This window comes from Acomys minous (assembly GCF_964271855.1).
Source record: "Acomys minous genome assembly, chromosome: 12".
Classification (NCBI taxonomy): domain Eukaryota; kingdom Metazoa; phylum Chordata; class Mammalia; order Rodentia; family Muridae; genus Acomys; species Acomys minous.
In genome coordinates this window covers 65,101,198-65,123,266 of record NC_140493.1, presented here as the reverse complement: position 1 = coordinate 65,123,266, position 22,069 = coordinate 65,101,198, and the positions used below count along the sequence as shown (strand labels likewise).

The following is a 22,069-nucleotide window of genomic DNA, read 5'->3' as shown; positions in this document are numbered from 1 at the left end:
ATCTTTCAGCTGTTCCCAAATCTCTCACCTGATTGTCTCGAGAGCCTTTAAATGGGCTAAAAGATGGGTGGAAGGTACAAAACTGTCATCAGGACAGGCCACACTCTCTAGGATTTTAAACAGAGGTGGTGGTGCACCAAACAGTATCTCAAAGGGTGTCAGTCCCAACGGTCCAGTCGTGTTCCATACCCAGAACAAGGCAAGGGAGAGAAGGGCTGTCCAATCACCCCGCCAGTCTCTAAGGTCTATTTTGTTAAGGTCTTCTTTATAGTTTTATTTGTCCTTTCTACCTGTCCTGAGCTCTGGGGTCTATAAGCACAATGTAATTTTCAATTTATCCCCAATTGTCTGGCCAGTCCCTGACTTACCTGGGCAACGAAGGCAGGCCCATTGTCCGACCCAATTACCTTAGGTATCCCGAACCGGGGAAGGATTTCTTCAAGTATCTTCTTGGCCACTACATTTGCCATTTCCTTTTTCGTGGGGAATGCCTTAATCCACCCCAAGAAAGTGTTTATGAAAACTAGAAGGTATTTATTACCATATCGGGCCGGTTTGACTTCAGTGAAATCAACCTCCCAATAAGTTCTAGGTCGATCCCTTCACAAGCGGTTTCCTGCACAGTGTCTGCTGGACCCGGCATTAGTAAGAGTGCAAGCCTTGCAGTTTTTTTTTACCAGACCCTCTGCTGTCTTTTGTAGTCTGGGGATGTGATAAGGAGACTTATTGACCAGTTCCGTCATCTTCTTCGGCCCTGGGTGGGTTAGGCGGTGTATACTAGCCAGGTATTCTAGCCCCTCTTCTTCTGTGAGGATCCTTTTCTCGGGAATCCCCTCAGCATGTTGGGGCATAACCTTAGCTATTAGAATCATCGGTCCTTGTGCCGCCTCTTTGGCCATCTGGTCAGCCATTTGGTTCCCCCTTTCTATGGGGCCAGTCTCTTTTTGATGTCCTTGGCAATGGATGATCGCCACCTAGCAGTGCAAATGGACAGCCTCTAACAACTAAGAATTTTTTAAAATGTCTTTGTCAGCTGAAGTCAGCAGCCCACGTTGTCTATAAATTGCTCCGTGGACATGAGCTGTTGCGAAAGCATACCGGCTATCAGTGTAGATATTGATAGCCTTTCCCTCCGCCAGTCTTAGTGCTTGGGTCAAAGCAATAAGTTCAGCTTTTTGGATCGACGTCCCTTCTGGTCGGCCCAGAAGGCCGACCCTAACCCTTACCCTAACCCTAACCTAAATGTATCCTTAACCTAATCCTAACACTAAACTTAACCGTAACCCTAAACCTAGCCCTAATCCTAATCCTAACACTAACCTAACCCTAAACCTAAACGTAACCTTAACCCTAATTCTAACCCTAACAGGAACCCTAACCCTAACCCCAACCGCAAACACAACCCTAACCCTAAACCAATCCCTAACCCTAACACTAACATTAACCTTAACACTAACCCTAACCTATCCCTAACCCTAAACCTATCCCTACCCCTAACCCTAACCTTAACCCTAACCCAAACCAAACCTTAACCCTAGCCTAACCAAACCCTAATCCTAAACCTACCCCTAAAACGTAAACCTGACCCTAATCCTAACCCTAACCCTAACCCTAACCCTAACCCTAACCCTAACCCTAAACCTAACCTAACCCTAAGCATAACCCTAACCCTAACCGTAAACCTAAAACTAATCCTAACCCTAACCCTATGCCTAAACCCAACCTAAGCCTAAACCTATCACTAACCCTAAACTAAACCCTAACCTTAACCAGAACACTAATCCTAACCCAACCCTAACACTAACCCTACCATAAGCCCAAACTCAAATCTAAACCTAACCCTAACCCTAACCCAAACCCTAACCCTAACTTTAAGCCTAACCTAACCTTAACCTTAACCCTAACCCTATCCCTAATGCTAAATCTAAACCGAACCCTAATAATAACCCTAACCTAACCCTAACACTAACCCTAACCTTACCCTAACCCTAACCCTAAACCTGACCCTAACCCTAACATTACCCCTAACCCTAACGCTAACCCCACCCTAACACCAACCCTAACCCCAAACTCACCCTAACCGTAAACCTAAACCTAACCCCAACCCCAACCCTAACCTTAAACCTAACCCTAACGCTAAACCTAACCCTAACCCTAACCCTAACCCTAACACTTACCATAACACTAACTCAAACACTAAACTAACCCTAACCCTAACCCTAACCTTAACCCTAACCCTAAGCCTAACCGTAACCTAATCTTAACCACGAATGTAACCCTAACATAACCCTAACACTAACCCTACAGCCGCCGCCACAACTCTTCCGGCGACGAGAAGCTGTGAAGACTGGCGCCAAAGGGGGGCGCATGCGCACCTCGCGCGGGAAGCAGTGCATAATGGGAGGCACGCGCTTTTGCCGCTTCCGCGAATATGGTGGCGCCGTACTCCAGGCGCGGTATCCTGGGGCAAGGGGAGGCTGTGGCGCGCAGACCAGGCACGGTAATGGCGACCCCAGATCAGAAGTTGCCCAAAGTTCTGCTGCAGAATCTGTGCTGCCGGATCCTGGGTCGGAGCGAACGTATGTGCGGCAGGGCTGTGAGCTGTGGATGCTGAGCGCCATGACCCTGGCCGCCGGGGTAGTTTTTATCCCTGGCCCCCGCGGAAGGAAAGGGGTGGGGCACGCACGCGGGATGTCCCTGCCCGGGGCCCCCGGCCTGAGCTGCTGTAGCAGGGCTTTGCTTTTGCTTCCTTGTCCAGACTGCAACGCACACTGCAGCTCTGCTTCTGCATGCTTCGCACTCTGCTGTCATTTCTGCCTCTGGTGATGAGTCCAGGGTTAAACGATGCTATGTTTTTTCCCTGGAGAGTTCAAGTAGCGAATAGTGCTTCTAAGAAGCCAGACCTCAAAGCGTTTCTGCCCACTTTGCTGTGGTAGTGAAAGACCCCAGAAGGGAGACCCTCTCTCAAGCCTCGGGATGGCGTGCACCCAAAGACACACAAACAACCGTCTTGCTGTAAACACATGAGGCAGTTTATTGGCGGAGCTCCAGGTCGACACGTATCTCACGCAGGAGACAGAGGGGTCGACCAAGAAGCCCACGTGTTAAGGGTTTATATGGGCAAGGGTTGGGGGGAGTGGGAAGTTTTGGTGCGGCCACAAATGATTGTTTGTTTCAAACATTTGAACATCAGCAAATTGCATAGGCAGATCTGGGGTAAGCTCAGACTTAATCACATGGGTGCAGTCCTTGGTTCCTGTCTTTCTTGAAAACTGAGGGTAGATGTTTATCTGAGCTAACAACACATCTGGTTAAACTCAAACCTGGAACATTGTGTGCGGGCCTCAAGGGGGGGATTAAGCAGACACCATAATATCGGATGAGGGGTCTTGTCTCATTACTCACTCGACAATGTCCTGTACCTGTTTCTCTCAGGAATTTGTCCTTGTGTATTCTAACTATCTTTTATGGCCAGCCAGACCCTGGAACACTCAGTAGGCTTTTGTCTCCCATCTCCGCATTCTTTGTGAGTTGTGATCTGGGACCTTGGGCTAGCATACCTGTCGACCTGCACTTATGAGTTAGAGAGCTCTGCTCTTCTGGTTGCTTTAATGCTAATAAAAAATTTTCCCTTTCCGTAGGGGGGGAAAGGTCAAGGATCTCGTCTCTTGAAGCTCATTTTGGAGATGAGTGGGGTCGCATCATGAGGGAACATTTTAGTTATTGACATGACTGGGTTAGTTGCTCCTTATGCCTCAGACCGTTAAGGGCTAAATAGCCACGTTTTCAAGACAGGCTTTAGAAAAATTGTGTTTTAAAAATTGACGGAGCCTTTTGATCTTTCATAATTTGTAACAACTTGTCAAAGCCGTAAATGAATTGCTGTGTGTCACTATTGAAGCATTAACTTAATGCAGTTATTGCTTTATACCTTGTGGTGTTTGATTGTGGAATTCATTCATGTAAAAGATCTCTGAATCCCCCTCGTCATAAGAGATGCTCCTACTGTCTAATGGAGGGGATGTGACTGCTGTGTTGATGAACAGCGAAAGAGGTAAAGCGCTAATCTATGTGGGAAGGTGGATAGAAGGAGCTTAGGAGGAAAGTAAGCCTCTAGGAATTGAAGCGGCTACTGTAGCGATCCAGGAAGAGCGAGTGAGGGTCATTTCAGCATCTGGGGAGAGTGAGTGGAGGACAGTGTACCTTTTTGATCAACTGTCCCAGTCATAGGTGAAATCAGATAGCTAAGGTTGTTGGTTATGACCATAAAATCACTTTTTCTTTATTGCATTGGGTCCAACATTTTTAACCTTCCAGAAAGAAGCTCATAGTTAAAAGTGAATTTTGAAGTTATTCATTATGGATTTTTAAATTTGAATTTTACATTAAAGTCCCTTTTGATTGATAAAAGTTTCACAGCCTACAGGTGATTTGAGCGCTGCTTTTTAGCAAAATTCTGTGTCCTCTGGCCCCCCTCCCCCCATTTATGATTGTCCCTTGGGACTCACTGGTCTTTCAGAGAGATGCCAGATGAAGTATTCCATAAAGCTCCTTGAAGATGCTGCTGCCTTTGCTGTGAATGGAGTTGGGGTTGCTGAGTCCACTGCATTCTCTGTTGTCGCAGTCTGTGTTGGTGTTGTGTTGCGGTCTGACAGGTGTGTGGCGGTAGTTTACTGTTTCATTTCCCTTGCCTGATGCTGTTGAGCATCTTGTCCTGACATCTTGTTTTGACACTCATAGCTCTTCCTAATGCTGTGTCTCATTTTGTTTCCTTTATAGCATTCGCTTGTGTTCTCGCTGGATTGCGTCTTCCACTTTTATAACTTTGAATGTTATTTTTCTAGGTATGAGTCTATTGTTTTGTGCTTTGAAAACTCCTCCTCCCCGCCCCAGTATTTTAACTCTTAACAGTTGTTTTTTATGCAGAGCAAAATTATTAGTATTTTTAAAGGCTTTCTAGAAATACTTATGTGTATAGGTATTTTACTCACATGTCTGTCTGTGCACTATGCATGTGCATTGACTGCAGAGGTCACAAGAGGATGCAGGATCCCTGGAACCTGAGTTGCTAATGGTTGTGAGCTGCCATGGGCTGGGAATTGGACTCTGGTCTTTTGGAAGAGCAACAGGGCTCTTAACTGCTGAGCCATCTCCCTCGCCTCAACATCTTGGTGAATTCTCTTCTTCATATTGGAAAGGGGGAAGGGCAGGGAGATGGCTCAGCCAGTGAAAGAGCTTGCCCTATAGTCTCCAGAACCTGTGTACAAAGCCTTGCTTGGTGGTGTGTGTCTGTAATAACAGCAGTACTAAGGCAGTATGGGAGGCAGAGACAGGAGAATCATCTGGAAGCTCAAGAACCAGCTAGTCTCCAGTCTGCTGCTCAGTGATTAAAGCAGCAAGACAGACAGCCTCCTGCACGAGGGTGCAGGCTGGGACTGGCTTGGGAAGTATTCCTGTGATTTCTTTTTTTTAATTTTATTTTTGTTTCTTTGTTTCAAGACAGGTTCTCTCTGTGTAGCCTTGGCTGTACTGGCCTTGCTTTGTGGACAAGGCTGGCCTCGAACTCAGAGCGATCCTCTTGCCTCTCCCTCCTTGAGTGCTGAGATTACAGGTGTGCACCAGGACATCCAGCTGGTCCTTTGAGTTCTAGCATGCCACCTTTCCCTCAGGACCCCCCACCCAATAAATAAGAGAAAATGTATTTTAAAATGATCATGATTTTGGTGTTGTGTGAAGAACTGTTATCAAATCCAAAGTCATAAAGATTTCTTTTTTTTCATCTTTTTCCCTGGGAGAGGTTATATTATATTATTTTGTGTGAAATGAGTCAGTTTTTTGTTATATGGTACAAGTTGAGATTAATTTTTGAGCTTAAAAAAGGAACAACCTTTCCCCAAACTATACTTGTTTTATTCTTGTCTTGAAGACAGAAATTACTGAAATGGATGCTTAAATAATGTTGATAGCATGGGCTGTTCCAGAACAGTTAGAGCCAGGGTTTGTGAAGAGAGGGCCTGCTGTTATATTTTTTAAAAGCACCTAGTGTTTTAGAATGGTTTAGATTTACAAGAAAATTGTACACACACAGATCTCTTGACCAACACCATCTCTTCTAGTGGTGAAGCAAGAAGCAGGAGCATGTTGCTCACCAAGGTGCAGTGTCACAGTCTGAAATGGTACGTTGTAATTGTTGATGCAGAAGCGCAACTGTCACTTCAAACGGAGGAAGAGACAATTTATTTTTGAGCTAAACATAAGTGACTGTGGTCTGTGCACACAGATTCAGGTAACCCCTAATGCCTTGTAACATGGTAACAGTTTTATAAAGTGTAGCAACAGAGTGAAACAAAGTCATGAGTCAAGGCGCTTTTCACATGTATCCGGGTGAAGGTCAGGTAGGTTGGGTACAGCAAAGGAGTGAGTTGCTGTTATTGACCTCAGGTCCTGTTTGATGACACTCTCATCTGAGGGTTGGTGGGGGCTGGGGTCTGTATTCCACAACACCTGATAGTCACCAAGGTGGATGGCAGGCCAGACGCCAAGGTGGCCAGTGAGTGGGCCCTACGAGGGGTGAGCTCTAGACCTGCTCCATTGCAGCTTCTGTAGCCACGGAAGTGATAATAGGCCTATCAGCCTTGTGGCATCTTCGCCCCACCCACCCCAAGACTGGGTTTCTCTATGTAGCCCTGGCTGTCCTGGACTCGCTTTGTAGACCAGGCCGGCCTCGAACTCACAGAGATCCGACTTCCTCTGCCTCCTTGAGTGCTGGGATTAAAGGTGTGCACCACCCACCTGACTGCCTTGTGGAATCTTTAACCTGGATGTGACTTTTCTGGGAATTCCAGTTCACAGTATTAACCAAGCTCCTGCTTTTTAGGCTCCCTTAGGTGTTACTTAATCCTCAGGATTCTAGTGAGAGGCCACTTGTTCCTCTTAGTTGGGTCTCCTTGGGCTCCTCTGAACTTGGATCTTTCTTGGTGTGTGGGGGGGCAGTTTTGAAGATTAAGGTTTATTTTAGTACCCTTGTCTGATGCTTTCCCCACCATTAGATAGGATTCTGTTTTGGAGATGAAGACCACAGAGCTGAAGTGCCATTGTCACCAAATGGTGGCAGGCATGGCAGGGATAGCCTGATCTGTGGCTGCTAATGTTGGCCGTAACTGCTTGGCTTGAGCTTCTCTGCTCTAGACGCTCAGTTTTCTCACTGACCAAGAATTTGACTTTTCTGCTGTGAGTGGGTGTTTCTACATGAATAGTATTGATATTAGACCTTCTTTCAAGTTTCTGTGAGATCAGGGCCCCTGTCACCTCACAGTTTTATTGTTTCCTAATGCATACTTTCAGTTTAGTTGCTCTGTTTTGTAGATTTTCTTGTATAGACTAAAATTACTGACTTCAAGTCTTTGTAGTATATCTGATTTTCATTTTCATTAAATTTATTTTCATTTTTGCATATGTATTATGTATTGATTGGCTCTGAATACTTGGTGTGCTGGCTGGCCAGTGTCAGCTTGATACATGTTGTAGTCATGAGAGGAGGGAGACTTGATTGAGAAAATGGCTCCTTAAGATGGGGCTGTAGGCAAGCCTGTAGGGCATTTTCTTAATTAGTGAATTAAATGGCGGGATTAGTGGTGGATGGGACCATCCCTGGGCTGGTGATCTTGGGTTCTACAAGAAAACAGCCTGAGCAAGCCATGAGGAGCAAGCCAATAAACAGCACTCCTCCATGGCCTCTGCCTTAGCTCCTGTCTCCAGATTTCTGCCCATCCTGACTTGCTTTGATGATGAGAGGTGACATAGAATGTAAGCCAAATAAACCCTTTCCTCCCCAAGTTGCTTTTGGTCACGGTGTTTCATCACAGAAGTAGTCACCTTAACTAAGGCTGTTGGTGATTTTTCAGATTTGATACTGATTTCTGGTTTAATTCTGTTAATGTTAGAGAAAATATGATGGCTAATTGCAGTTACGTATAAAAATCTGTGTGTGTGTATGTGTGTGTGTGTGTGTGTGTGAGCATGCGCACAGGCATGTTCATTCATGTGTAAGAATGAGCGCACATGCGTGTGTGGAGAGCAGAGGACAACCCCTAGCTCCAGTCCTTGCCCTCCTTCCATTTGGAACAGGCCCTCTTGTTTTCCTGTGTTGAGCAGGCTAGCGGGCCCAGAAGCCGCCTCTTCCCCTTCCCCGCCCCTCCCCTCTGTATGCATCTCTGTTTGTTCCATATGCCTTGATGATACTTAAGGCAGGTGCTGGGCTTCTTCATGGAAGAACTGCCGGAGACCTTGCTGCTGCTGGGAGCTTCGCCCGTCTTCGTCTTTTCTATCAGCTTCCTCGGTCCTGGAGAAGGGTTGTTAGGGACCTGGCTCCTGTTGGGAACTGGAACTGCCCCTGTCTTTCCTCTCAGCTTCCTGCGCCTCTGAGGCCAGCCTCTGACTTTGATCACTAGTCTTTGCTGACTTGCTGTATGTCTTATCCTTTGAGGTTTGCCTGGATGGGATCAGTGGTTGTCTGGGATACTAGGCGGGGACTGGCTTTTCCTCCACATATGCAGCTCCTTCCCTTCTGACCTATACCTTGAGAGAATGACACTCCTTTCCTTGCTGCACCTCTCTAGGCTTCTGCAGAGTGTATAATGTATTTAATGTTTTTTTTTTTGTTTTGTTTTGTGAGACAGGTTTCTCTGTCCTGGACTCTCTTTGTAGACCAGGCTGGCCTTGAACTCACAGTGATCTGCCTGCCTCTGCCTCCCGAGTGCTGGGATTAAAGGCGTGTGCCATCATGCCCGGCTTACTGTTTTTTTTCTTGACATTTTTCCCTGTGGATAGTTAGGTTTAACTGTCATTTCGACACAATAGAGAATTACCTGGGAAGGGAGTGTCAATGAGGCATTCTCTAGGTTAGGGTGGCCCGTGGCCATGACTGTGGGGACTATGTAGGTTAGGGTGGGCCAGGGGCATGACTGTGTGGCTTTGTGTCTTTGGAACTGTTTGTGGGAAGAATATGGAAACAATGGAATTTGGGGCTAGAAAAGCCATCAGGTGCCGTGAGGAGAGTTTCGGGGCTTTCTCTTTGGATCTCGGAGAGTGAGAGAATATGAGGACAGTGGAAGCCTTGTCATGAGCACTGGGAGAAGGACTGAGTCACAAGGTGGCTCAGGGACAAGCCTGTAAGATTTGTTAAGGTCTCGCTTCATTTGCCAGTTCTGTGAGATTTTGAGTGAAGTTGAATTTAAAAACAATGAATTGTTTGTTAGATGTGTGCTCAAGCTTCAAGTTTATAACAAGGAAGAACAGACAGAAAAGCAGCTCTGGCTGATACAGAGCTCAGCACCTGGTGGTTGCACTGGACATCAGGAAAGTGTTTCCTCAAGGGCAGCACACAGGAGTTGATGTATCTATGGTCCGTGGGTGTAGGCTACACCTCCAGATGATGGCTCCCTTTTGCTGTTGGTTTTGAAAGTATGAAAGACACAAGAAGGAAGGAGTGAGGGAGAGCTGCTGGCAGGGTTGAGGTCCCCAGAGAGAAGCAAGCCCTCAGAGGCTAGTGCTGGGGATGCCAGAATCATGGGACATGTGCCAGGAAGAGCTACAGGCAGGAAGTGGAACTGGACTACGTTGGAAAGAGAAGCTGTGCGTGCCACAAGTTGAAGGGCTGAAGGAATGGGCTGCCTGAAGCCTGCGGAGCCCAGCCAGCTTCATTACGAGCCCCAGGTGTTAGACATGGAGCTACGGGGTTTGGTTTTGGCCATATTGGATTTGGAGTTTTGCTTTGATTATTCCTTGCTATGCCCTTGGTTATTCCATTTTGAAAATTGGACATTTGTTCTATGCCATTATATGTTAGAAATATATACATTGTTTTTGATTTTATAGAAAAAATTTGAACTTTCAAAATATTGAAAAATCTCAAGACTTTGTAGACTTAAAATTGGACTATATTTTACATTTACATTATGAGGGCTTCTTAGTCAGTGTTCTGTTGTAAAGAGACACCATGTCTGTGTCATTTCTTTCTTTTTATTTTTAAAGATCTTTATTTATTATGTATACCGTGCTCTGCCTAGATGTAAACCTGCAGGCTAGAAGAGAGCATCAAGTCACATTATAAATGGTTGTGAGCCACCATGTGGTTGCTGGGAATTGAACTCAGGACCTCTGGAAGAGCAGTCAGTGCTATTAACCTCTGAGCCATCTCTCCAGCCCCCAAGTCATTTCTTATAAAGAAAACATTTAACTCTGGCTTCAACCTCACAGCTTCACAGCATGGCCTCTCTGGGTCTCCATGCAAACACACCTGGCATGCCTGGCCTCTGCATCTTTCCTCAGTTGTGGAGGGAGATTCCATAACTCCTTTCTTCTACCCTTTATACTAAACTACATGGCTGAAGCTGCCAGGGCTGGAACTGTCTTTCTTGTTCAAATACATTTTCACCAGCTTTCTGGGATTTCTGTTTTGTTTTGTTTTTTCTTCACTGCTTCAGCCTTTCCTTAGTTCTTTAACTGGGTGGGTCTTGCCCCGAAGTCACCGCTCCCACTTCTTCCCTTTAGCATCGGGCTTTCCTTTAAGCTTTTTATCTCACTGAGCACTGGCCTTAGCTCCATTACACTTCCTGGTGTCTCTTTTCTCCTCAAACTGTACAATTGGTATTTTCCCTTGTTCAGTTTGCTCCTTTTCATTACAGATCTGCATAAGATTGACTGGCCATTAATGACCATGCAACAATCAATACTAGGCTGTTTTGAAATCTCTGCCAATGCCATTAATCTGAAACTGTTCAATTTACCCTCGGGCAGGTTTTTTTCAGACAAGGGCAAAACAAGGCACTATTTATTTATTTATTTATTTATTTATTTATTTATTTGTGACAAACTATTATAAGGATGGTCTGTAGGCCACCTTCTAATATTCTTTTTGGAAACCTCTTGAACCAGGCAGTTATAATCTGGTTTGTTTTAAGCACCACTGTCTTCCCTGTTCCAATTAGGATGGCCTGGTAAGCGCCACTTAAAACATATAACTGCTTTCCAGTCCGAAGTCACAAAGTGCACATTCCACCAACCATCAGCATGGCCTGGCCTGTCACAGCAATACCCTGCTCCTAGTACCAACTTCTGTCTTAGTCCCTGTTCTGTTGCTGTGAAGAGACACTGTGACCATGGCAACCCTTAAAAAGGAAAACATTTAATTGGGGCTTGCTTACAGTTTTAGGGGTTTAGTTTGTTATCCTGTTGGGACTCATGGTGATGGGCAGGTACACATGGTGTGGGAGAAGGGTCTGAGAACTCTACGTCTGGATCCTCAGGCAGCAGGAAGTGTGAGAGCCTCCTCCTGCTTGGGCTTCTGAAACCTCAAGGCCCACCCCCAGGGACACACTTCTCCAACAAGGCCACCCCTCCTAATCCCTCACAGTTAGCAACACTTCCTAATGGCCAAGCATTCAAGTATATGACCCCAAGGGACCATTTCTATTCAAACCACTTCAGAGAGTAACAAAAGACTTTGGGGATAAAGAGTAGAAGGGTATCACTTAAAGTGATATGTCTGTGTGCCAAGTTGGCAAGAGGTGGATTAATCTAGAATCACCTGAAAAGGCTGTTCTACTGAGCGATTGTCTAGGTTGGCCTGCTGAAATGTCCATAGGAATTTTCTTGATTTGTGGCAAGTCCTGCCTACTGTGGGTGTCACCATTCCCTAGACAGGAGCCTGGGCTGTATGAGCGTAGAGAAAGGGGACTGAGCACCTGCATACAGTTTTAGTTTTGCTTTGTTGTGTGTCCCCCACCCCCAGACAGGGTTTCTCTGTGTAGCCTTGCCTGTCCTCGGCTTGCTTTGTAGGCCAGACTGGCCTCGAACTCACAGCGATCCACCTGTCTCTGCCTCTCTGAGTGCTGGGATTACAGACATGCACCACTGTGGCTGGCTTGCTTACAATTTTAAATTCATTACTTTATTCACTGGATGTAGTGTGCGCAGTTGGTTCATGTCATGCCCATTGATTTCCTTGCAGTGATGGACTGTAACTTAACATTGTGAATCAGATAAACCTACTCTCCCTTGAGTTGCTTTGGGTTGAGAATTTATCAGAGCAACAGAAAAGAAAGACAGCTCTGCCTCCTGACCCATGTCTGGCCTTGCAGACATCAGGCGGGCATCCTCATCCTTGAGTTAGTGCTGCACACCTGTCTGTTCTCCGGCATCCCTCCAGCTTCACTTCCACCTCAGCACATTTATCTTAGCTAAGCTGCATCCTTCTCGTTTTTATGTATCTTTAAAGGAAGCAGAGACACACCTACATTGTAACTCATGTGCACAGATTCAGCCTCTGTCTTCCTGGGAGCTGGAAGCTGCACAGAGGCCTTTGACCAGCGTATTTCCAAGCCCCTCGCCCATTCTGTGACTTCAGTCACTCCCTTTGAAATGGCTACCAGTCCAGTTTAGTTTTCCTTTAGGACTTTTCTGTGTCTCTGCTGTCTTTTCCCAAATTTTATAGAACTCTTCATTCAAGTCACTGATTTCATATGGCTTTTCTGCCCTCTTAGTTAAGACTGGGGACAGTGGTTTGCTGTCTTGAGTTGTGTGCCCTGGTGATGAAAACTGTCCAGTTATAACTCGTAACCTCTGCTCACCTTCCAGCTGATGTTGCCCAGCAGTTCCAATTTGCCATGAGAGTCATTGGCAGCAACTTCGCCCCCACCGTTGAAAGAGATGAATTTCTAGTAGCTGAAAAACTCAAGAAAGAACGTATGTATTTTTCTTAACTATTATGTGTTAGATTGTGAAACTTGTGAAACCTAAAGACTCTATGTGACATGTATATGTGCATATACATATTATATATCTACATGTATTTGTGCATGTATACATGTGCACATGTGTGTATGGTCATCTATATGTGAGTATATATGTGTGTGTATATGTGCCTGTCTGTGTTTATTTATATATCCATACATGTGTGCATGTGTATGTCTGGATATGCGTGTTTGCATGTATGCATGTGTATATCCTTATATGCATGTTTGCATCTATGCCCATATATACACGTGTATGTGAATCTATGCTGGCCTCAAGCTTGTTTTAATTATAGGTACTATTAAAAATAGGGACAGTTCATTTTTTTTTCTTGGCATTAACATTATTAAAACATAGGGGAAGTTTGTTTTAAATGCGTCATAACACTGCAATCTACTTTTACTATACAAAAGATAAGGGGACTGACTTCACCCCTTGTTTTCTGGTTTCCAATGTGTAGCGTTAACAGTTAAGCCCTCTCTGTGAGGCATCGCCACTTCCTTCATTGTCAGCATCAGTCTTGCTGTGATTCAGGGCTGTGCGAGCATTTCTCTTCTGAGATGGCACTTCAGGCTCTTTTGAGTGGTGGCCCCTGGAGAAGAAGGTTCTCTATTCTTGACATGTGGTTTGGTAATAGCAGTTGGGTTTGGTGAGGTCGGCTCTGCCACCCCCTCTCAGCCTCTGGAGTGGCATCTAGGCTCGCTGAGTGGCAGGCAGTCATCAGCCTTCTGTAGGAGAGCTGACTGGTCCTGATTTGGAGAGCACATTTCAAGGGCGTGCGAGCATGCTACAGTCAGGGCCTTTCAGAGGGCCTTAAAAACCTACCGTGGATCTTAGTAGCTGCTTCCTACTGGGGCCTCCTCTTAAACTGTCCAAATGAAGTGGCCTTTGATTTTGTTTGTAACTGTTTGCCAGGCTGGTAATGGCACTCCTAGGAAGTCAGTGTGCAAAACACAGGGTCCTACTGTGCTGTGTTAGGAGCTGTACGGCACAGTGATCTATGTGGGTGTTGTCTGGCAGAGCGGTAACACAGTCCAGGAGTGCTGGCTGTGGACAGCCGAGGCTGTGGCCCCAGCACGGTTAGATCTAGTGCCTTTCCTGTTGAGGACTTGAGCAGTGTGGTTCTAAGGAAACTAGAAAGGCAGCCTTGGCTCAGCTCAGCGTGAGCTTACAGTGGCCCTCTTTGTCAGCTGCTTTACTTTCTTGGTTTTAAGTTACCCGTGGTCAACTATGGTTGAAAAACAGTGGCGAGAAAGTACACCCCAGAAACAAACGATGTATAGATTGTAAATGACTTACCGCCTTAGGGAATGTGTTGACGTCTCGTAGCACCCCACTCCTTCCTGCGCGGTCTAGGAGTCATCCTAGTTCAGCATGCCCGTGCGCTGCTGCTGCCCACCTTGTCACACTGGTCACGGCGCCGCCTTCTCAGCCCCCAGAGGAAGGGCTGTGTTATCATTATTCTGTGCTTCTCACAGCCCAGACCAGCTTCAGACCTGGCTATCCCACCCCGAAAAGCTAGGGTGATAGGCGTGAGCCACCATGGTGGGCCACCTTATTTTCCTTAGTGGCCCCAAAGCACAAGGACACTGAGCCCTGTAAATCAGATATGTTAAAGAACATCAAAGTGCTTCCTGCGTGAAAGATACGGGCTTTAATACTGGTGGAGGTTTCAGACACCCACAAGGCTCCTGGTCTCAATAGTTACATAAGCAGAGGCATAACTGGGGTTTCCAGCCTGTTACCAAATATTGAAACTCAAGCTCCCCTATAAATGTGAACTCTGAGCTCCAAACTGCTTACATTTTAAGTTCCACCAAGACCCCTACTGCTGGGTCCTAGAAGTGTAATTTCCTTTGTGAATTTGATTTCCTAGCCTCCTGGTGAGCTCCTTGCCAGTGCCTTAGTTATGTCATTAGTATAGATGTTCAAGGAAGTCACATAGTAATAGTAATAACTGAACAATAAAAACATTGAAAATAAGATTAATAAGCTGGGCGTGGTGGCGCACACCTTTAATTCCAGCACTCGGGAAGCAGAGGCAGGCAGATCGCTGTGAGTTTGAGGCCAGCCTGGTCTACAAAGTGAGTCTAAGACAGCCAAGGCTAACACAGAGAAACCCTGTCTTGAAAAAGGAGGGGAAAAAAGGGCTGGAGAGATGGCTCAGAGGTTAAGAGTACTGGCTGCTCTTCCAAAGGTCCTGAGTTCAATTCCCAGCAACCACACAGTGGCTCACAACCATCTACAATGAGATCTGGTGCCCTCTTCTGGAGTGCAATTGTATATGCAGGTAAAACACTGTATACATAATAAATAAATAATTTAAAAGAAAAGAAAATAAGATTCATAATAAATGCATTGATGTTTCTTTTGAAACAGTCATTATTTCATAATGAAGCAATATGGAATACTGGTGTACAGCTTAGCAGAAATGTTAGAGTGTGACCATTTTTGAGACAAGGTATCACCCCTATGTAACTTTGGCTGGTCATTGAGGCTGGCCTTGGACTTAAGACCTGCCTGCCTCTGCCTTCTGAGAGCTAGGGTTAAAAGCATGCACCACCTGGCTAGGGTGTGGCTTAAGTCAGATGAACTGCATGTCTGGTGGTCCTGTGAATTCATGCTTTCCTGGACAATGCCCCATCCCTCTCTGCTGGTAGCTCTTCTCAGTTAGTAGTTGAGAACAGTTTGCCTCACTCTGGATCAGTATTTGTAGACAACCCAGCCTGAGAGTCTCCATGTTTTACCCATGTCAGACAGGCAAGGTGAGCTGACCAAATGATTGCTAAGTCTCCTTGACCTGTTCTTTGGGTTCTGAGTTCAGTATTCTTTTCAGCGGTCTCAGTCTATTAGCACAGATGCAATGCTTTCGTAACACTGAATCAGGGTGTGTGTGACTAATAGGCTTAATCCCCTTTTAAAATTTTCAGTCATCCGACAAAGGAGAGGAGTAGATGCCGCATTATTTTCAGAGCTCCACAGAAAACTTCATTCGCAGGTATGTTCTGGAAGTCCATGAATGAGAGTGGCTTGGGAGTGTGTGGTGGCCTTGCATGCTGTCCTTTATGCAATCAGTAATGGCTTTCCGCTGCAGCTGAAAGGTTCAGGGTTAGAAGTATTAGTTGGACTTCCTGTTGGACGGCTGGCGATTGTCTGTTGCATAGGAAATGGACTCTCCAGCTTGCATTGAAGTTGCCTTGATGACATTGCCAAGAGTGGGTGCACTGGTGGATGTCAGACCTGGCCCCACAGCAGAAGTTCCGTGCCTAATGCAGTTTTATATGAGCAACACATTTTGTTGCTAGAGTGAAAAACAGAAGGGAAAACAATTCTGACCCTTTTGTGATTGGGTACTGATACTTGAATAGTTTCCTAATCTAATATTTTGATAAAGATTTGTCAGTTTCACAAACATACTTGCACCACAGTTGAGATTTTGTGATTTCTGGTTGCAAGGAATTGAGTTTACTTAGCTTTCTTCCTCCGGTAGAGAGGACTAAGGACCCAGAGGAGCCTAGGAGGAAGAGTTGAGAGCCTCGTGTGCAGTCCATCTCTTCCAAGGTGGTTCCCAGCAGCGGCAGCGCTTTTTCTTGTTTTCAGTCTTTCTCCATCTGTGACTGACTTCTACACTGCAGAGGTGACAGGGGAGTTTATGTGCTGTAGTTAGGGAGCTGCTTGCCCTCGCTAGGATCATGGAGATAGTTTGATGCAGCAAAACCTGTTGTGTGATGCTGTGGCCACCGGATGGAGATGCACTTGTGAGACTGAAATTTAAGAAGGTTGTTTTCTAAAAGTTTGTTTGAAACTCTTTATTCCTATGCTTGCTTGTCTACATCCATCCATCTAATCTATCTATCTATCTATCTGTCTATCTATCTGTCTATCTATCCACCTCTGTATCTATCTATCCATCCATCATTTATCAACTACCTGTATCTATCAACTATATCTATCTATCTATCATCTGTCATCTATCTATCTATCTGTCTGTCACTACCTATTCCCTATGTTAAAAGAGGCCGCTCTTAAGCCCAGTGTGGCAACACACTCCTGTGTCTCAGAACTGGGGAGGCTGATGTGGGAAGGTCAGCTCAGCTGCGCATGTTCTGTAGTTAAAAATATATATGGCTTGCTTTCCAACATGTCATTATCAGATTTTATATGCACCAGTTCACTTGGGGGACTCTCCCCCCCCCCCAATTTCTTCCCATTCACACCCTTTCTGAAGTGAAAGCTGGGATTCTGGCCTTCACTTTAATTACAGAGGCAGGGGTCTTAACGGTATTTTTCCACTGGCACATTCTTTAGGGACATGCCCCCTCAGAGACATGCAGCCTGGTGTCTTCTGTGGTTTAGGGAGCCTTCCTTTTGTTTCTTGCTGGTGCCTCTGGGTATCCATGTCTTTAGGCAGCCTGCTTTTCCTGCTTTGTTGTCCACTGTCATGTTGACTCCTCTCAGCAGTCTTATGTCTGCCTGCCAGTGACACCTAGCAGCCAGGTTTGAATCCTGGGGTTTCCTACATGCTCTTGTTTCCTTTGTGGGTGAAGAGTGGGTCTCTGGCATCGTGGTGATGACAGGAAGTGGTGCACTTAGAGTGCTTGGTGCTGTGGTTATTTGCGAATGGCAGCTGCTGTTATTGACTGAGAAATGAAATCCAGACACAGAGACAGAGACAGAGTCAGAGAAAGTGTGTCATGTGGTGCAGACAGGGCCTGGCAGTCACTGGCCCTGTGAGGCCTGCCTCTGTTCCAGGCTGCTGCAGTCTTCTCCCAGCTGCTCCCCTGTGCAGCGCAGTACAGTGCAGTGTCTGGGGACTGCAGCAAAGGCCCCCAGGCCTTGTCCACACCTGCAGACATTTTCATTGTATTTGCAGTTCTAGCCCATGGATCTGTTTTTGGTTCCTGCTCGTCATGGCCACATTTCTAGAGATTCCCCGGGGACCCTCTCCAGTTGTGTCATTTGCCTGCATGTCTGTTTCCATTAGAAACGTCAGGGTGCTCACAGGGGTGGAATACTTTCCATCCTTAGCTTATCTTTTCTACAGACCTCTTTTGTGCTGCAAATGGGACACTAATCTAGAAAACCAGTTCACTTCCCCAACCAAAGTCACATTATAGAGTCCAGACTGACCTGAAACTCATTGTGTCCATGAGGCTGGCCTCAAACTCACAGCTATCTGCTTGTCTCTGCCTGCTGAGTGCTGGGATTAAAGGTGTGTGCCACCATACCCAGCTTTATCCACATGTTTTTGGTAATAGTTTTTTCTTTTTTAAAAAAAAACATCACTGTTGTTGGTTAAGTTTTACTAATTCAAAGCAGGGTAAATTTGGGATTTGTTTCCAGGGAGTTAAGGACCTGGGTGTTGGTCACAGAGTCACTTCCAGTCTTCGTGAGTATAGTGCCATTTATGACTGATGAAATGAGCTCAGAGTGAATGTCACCAGGTGAATTTTAAAGTGTATGCCTATTTGGGAAATAAGTATAGGAGGGAAAACAAAGTTGAGACAATAGCTCTTGTAATATTTTATTTTTACTCTAAATAGGGAGTTTTGAAAAATACATGGTCAATCCTCTACCTCTTCCTAAACCTTAGTGAGGATCCTCGCAAGCAAGCCAGCAAGGTGGGTGAGCGGGCCCTAGCTGTGTCTTGTAGGCTGGTCACACCATGTTTTCATAGGAAAGAAAATAATAGAAAAGCTAAAGGCCTACAGGCCAGGTGGTCAAGTCATTTTTTCTTTTTGAACGGAAGTTTCCAGAAGATGTGTTTCAAAACTATGTTATTCTGATGTAGCAGCTGCTAAAGAGTGGACCCTCAAATTAGGACCAACAGCCTGGAAGGGTTGGTGTTGTTGTGAGCACTTGTCACTGTCACAGCAGCAGGCTTCCTGCTGTAAGCCTTCCCGTGCGCATTTCCTGGAGCCTCTGGCTCTTCCCTGCTGCAGCACCTAGTATGAGAGACCCTCCGCAGACTTTTGGCTGGCAAGGAACTGAGGAGTGTGGGTGGAGGGCCTGTTCCTCCTTGTGTAACCGCAGGAGTTCAGAGGGCTGGCCCTGTCAGCTCAGCAGTACCTTTGCTGACTTGCTGAAACAGTCGCAGAACTAGCACAGGAACAGGGGCACAGCGTCCCTAGCACAGGGACAGGGGCACAGAGTCCCTAGCACGGGGACAGGGGCACAGTGTCCCTAGCATGGGGACAGGGCACAGCGTCCCTGCAGGCTGGGCACAGTGCCCTATAGTTTCTTGCCTGTGTATTTACAGTGCGTTTCATTTCAGGTAACTAGCTACGCTTCATTATTTGCACAACCATTACCAAGAGATGCTCACTCAATGCCTTACTACCATGCCAGGCCTGAGAGCCTCCCACTGAGCCACCAGGACCACAGCACGCAGGCGAAGAGTGCTGGCAGCTTGGGCAGCAGCGGAATCAGCAGCATCGGCATGTGTAGCCTCAGTGGCCGCACACCTGTGCAGCCTTTCCTCCCTGGGTAATTTGAGTGCTCTCTCTCTCTCTCTCTTTCTCTCTCTCATACACACACACACACACACACACACACACACACACACACATGCACACACACACACACGCGCGCGCGCGCACACACACACACACATGCACACCCACACGCGCGCACACACACACACACCCGCATACACACACACACACCCGCACACACACACACATACACACCCACACATGCTCACACACACACGCACGCACGCACGTACACACACACACACACACACACACACACACACACACACACACACACAGGCCTGTGCACATGCAACATGATAGAACCAGAAGCATCTAGGTGCTGTGTGTTTCCTGCCCAGGCTTCCCGGGTGTTGGGCTGTAGGTCTGTAAACCCTAAGCCTTTAGCTAGGCTGTTTCTGTTGGACTCAAAACTTGAAGAAGTAGCAGGGTGCATTGTCTTAGGTTGTGATTTTCAGACTTATGGTTAGTGCTCGGAGCAAAGAGGATGGAAGCCAAGGATATGCGCCTAAGACAGGCAGTGTTAGCGTCCTGCCATTGTCATTGCTGGTTGTCATGGTGGAACAGGGTTGAGGTCAGAGAATCAGCGTCAAAAGCATGCTGTTTCCCGTGCAAGCACGGTGGGATCTCAAGTCTCTTTGACTTATATTGTACAGCAGGTACTGAGCATGGGCTGCGTGCACCACACATTGCCCTGTGATGAGCTGTACCATTTACCAACAGCTGACCCAAAGCCCGCATTTGGCTGAAAGGGTCTCAATTGTGACCTTAGAACTTAGAGTGCTTAGTGCTGTCATGAAAAAAATTACATAGATAATTTTGACCTGAATTAGGCTTTTATTTTACGTTTACAGTTCTTTTCAAATGCACAGTATTACTGAATGCTTTTAGTAAGTCTGTGTCCACCAACAGTAGTTCAAGGGAGGACTAGTAGTGCTCCCCATACTGAGGGTACTGCAAGGTAGGTAGAGTGATGCTCTCCATACCAAGGGTACTGTAGGGTAGGAGTGGTGGTGCTCCCCATACCAAGGGTACTGTAGGATAGGAGTGGTGGTGCTCCCCATACCAAGGGTACTGTAGGATAGGAGTGTTGATGCTACCCATACCGAGGATACTGCAGGATAGGAGTGATGGTGCTCCCCATACCGAGGGTACTGCAGGGTAGGAGTGGTGGTGCTCCCCATACCGAGGGTACTGCAGGGTAGGAGTGATGGTGCTCCCCATACCGAGGGTACTGCAGGAGGAGAATGGCTTCCCCAGAGCACTGTATAGACTCTAGGGCAGCAGGTGCAGTTTTGAGCCCGAGGCTGTTTTAGTGTTCTAGGAAGCAGTAGTTTTATTACAGTTGTCACTAGAAATAAGCATCAGGATCTTAGGTTTCCACAGAGTGCCTGTGATGTTTTCCAGGAGACTTTTGCCTTGCATTTCATGTATTTGCACATTCTCCAAATGAATTAAAGCTGCAGGGTCTGTTTGCATAGGTTGCACACAAGGTGGGGTGGGGCTGGTGACCAGTGGATGGGACAGGGCCCAGGTATTGAAACCTATCAACTCAGGAAGTGTTAAATGAATGAAGGTCATGATCTTGAAGTTAAAACTAATTTACAGTTTCTAACTGATTATGTGTAGGCATGATGTCTGCTGTGTGTTGGTAGAAAACTCAAATAGGGAAGAGTAGTGGGGGCAGACATGTGAACTATCCAGTTGGGAGCGGGTCTGAACACTGGGTCGGTACCAGGACAGTGCCAGGGACCTGGAGCTGATTGTTATGGACATGTGTGGTATAGGAGAGCCCTGGTATCAGCTTTATAAATTAATGTAGCTAGTTAATAAAGTAAAGAAAATTCCTAGGAACATTTCTGTCTCTTGTGGAGTCAGGTTGTTTGAAGTCATAAATGCTTTTATCTTTATTTCTCTAGACAGCCTCATCAAGCTCCAGGAGTTGGGGATGGCCTTCGACCGCAGTTGGGGCCTCGTCTTGCATGGACTCTGACTGCAAATCAGCCTTCTTCACAAACCGCTACCTCCACGGGTCTCCCCAGTGCTCTTTCTCGAAACATGACAAGGTCAAGGAGAGAAGGGGATTCGAGTGGTAAGATGTGTCTTGGCATCGAGAAGCCATTTCACTCTCAACACTAGCCAGGACCTGATACTAGTTTTTATAGAATGAGGTGCCAGACCCTGCCGTGGCCAGAAGCCTCATGAGCTCGCTCCACGCTGCCCACTGATAGTTCTGCTGCCGCCCACTCTCAGCGGTTGTCTGACTGGCCGGTTCCCTCGATGTTGGACTCTGTACCTCCTTGTACCAGACCCTGTCCTCCCACCTCATTCTCTTCCTCCTGGGTAGCCACTCAGTCCTTCAGGAAAGTGACTTCTGGGGTTAAGTCCCCGCTCTGTGGAGGATGGTGTCTGTCTTGATCAGGGTGCTGGAGCTAGGCGTGGCACAAGTGTGAAGGAAACTCACTGGCCGTTTCCATGGTGGTTTGAAGGTTTTAAAGTCCCATTAGGCAGTCAAGGGGTTTGTGAGTGCTTTTCTTGAGTATACACCGTGGAGCAGTGCTTGGCAGGTAGAGTCACCAGTACTGAGGAGCAGGCTCTGCTGGTGGTTCATGGTCTGCTGGTCCTGAGGCTGTGGCTGCTACTGCCATGGGGGCAGTGTAATTTGTAACTCAGGCACATGAAAGCCTTTGCCCAAGCAGCTGTGCTGTGGAGCACTCACACATGTACCTTCTCAACCACATTAGCCTCCCTTGTGTAAGTGTGGGTCCTCAGGGCCAAGCATG

The 22,069-nt window shown here is 46.5% G+C and overlaps 1 protein-coding gene across 1 annotated transcript; it reads left to right on the top strand.

The window, feature by feature from the left end:
* The first annotated feature begins 2,460 nt into the window (after positions 1–2,460).
* On the top strand, positions 2,461–21,521 carry LOC311580085 (gamma-tubulin complex component 3-like). Its single transcript, XM_084751334.1, has 6 exons — positions 2,461–2,579; positions 12,637–12,744; positions 15,723–15,790; positions 18,336–18,413; positions 19,067–19,278; positions 21,206–21,521. The coding sequence occupies exons 1-6, from the start codon at positions 2,504–2,506 to the stop codon at positions 21,423–21,425; spliced, it is 762 nt and encodes a 253-aa protein (XP_084607460.1). The 5' UTR covers positions 2,461–2,503; the 3' UTR covers positions 21,426–21,521.
* The last annotated feature ends 548 nt before the right edge of the window (positions 21,522–22,069 follow it).

What these genes read in the sequence shown, in the direction of transcription:
- LOC311580085 (XM_084751334.1), top strand. Translation starts at nt 2,504, where the DNA reads ATGGCGACCCCAGATCAGAAGTTGCCCAAAGTTCTGCTGCAGAATCTG. An exon ending in TGAAAAACTCAAGAAAGAAC is followed by an intron (nt 12,745 to 15,722) that starts GTATGTATTTTT and finishes TAAAATTTTCAG; the next exon opens with TCATCCGACAAAGGAGAGGA. An exon ending in GTGCAGCCTTTCCTCCCTGG is followed by an intron (nt 19,279 to 21,205) that starts GTAATTTGAGTG and finishes TTATTTCTCTAG; the next exon opens with ACAGCCTCATCAAGCTCCAG.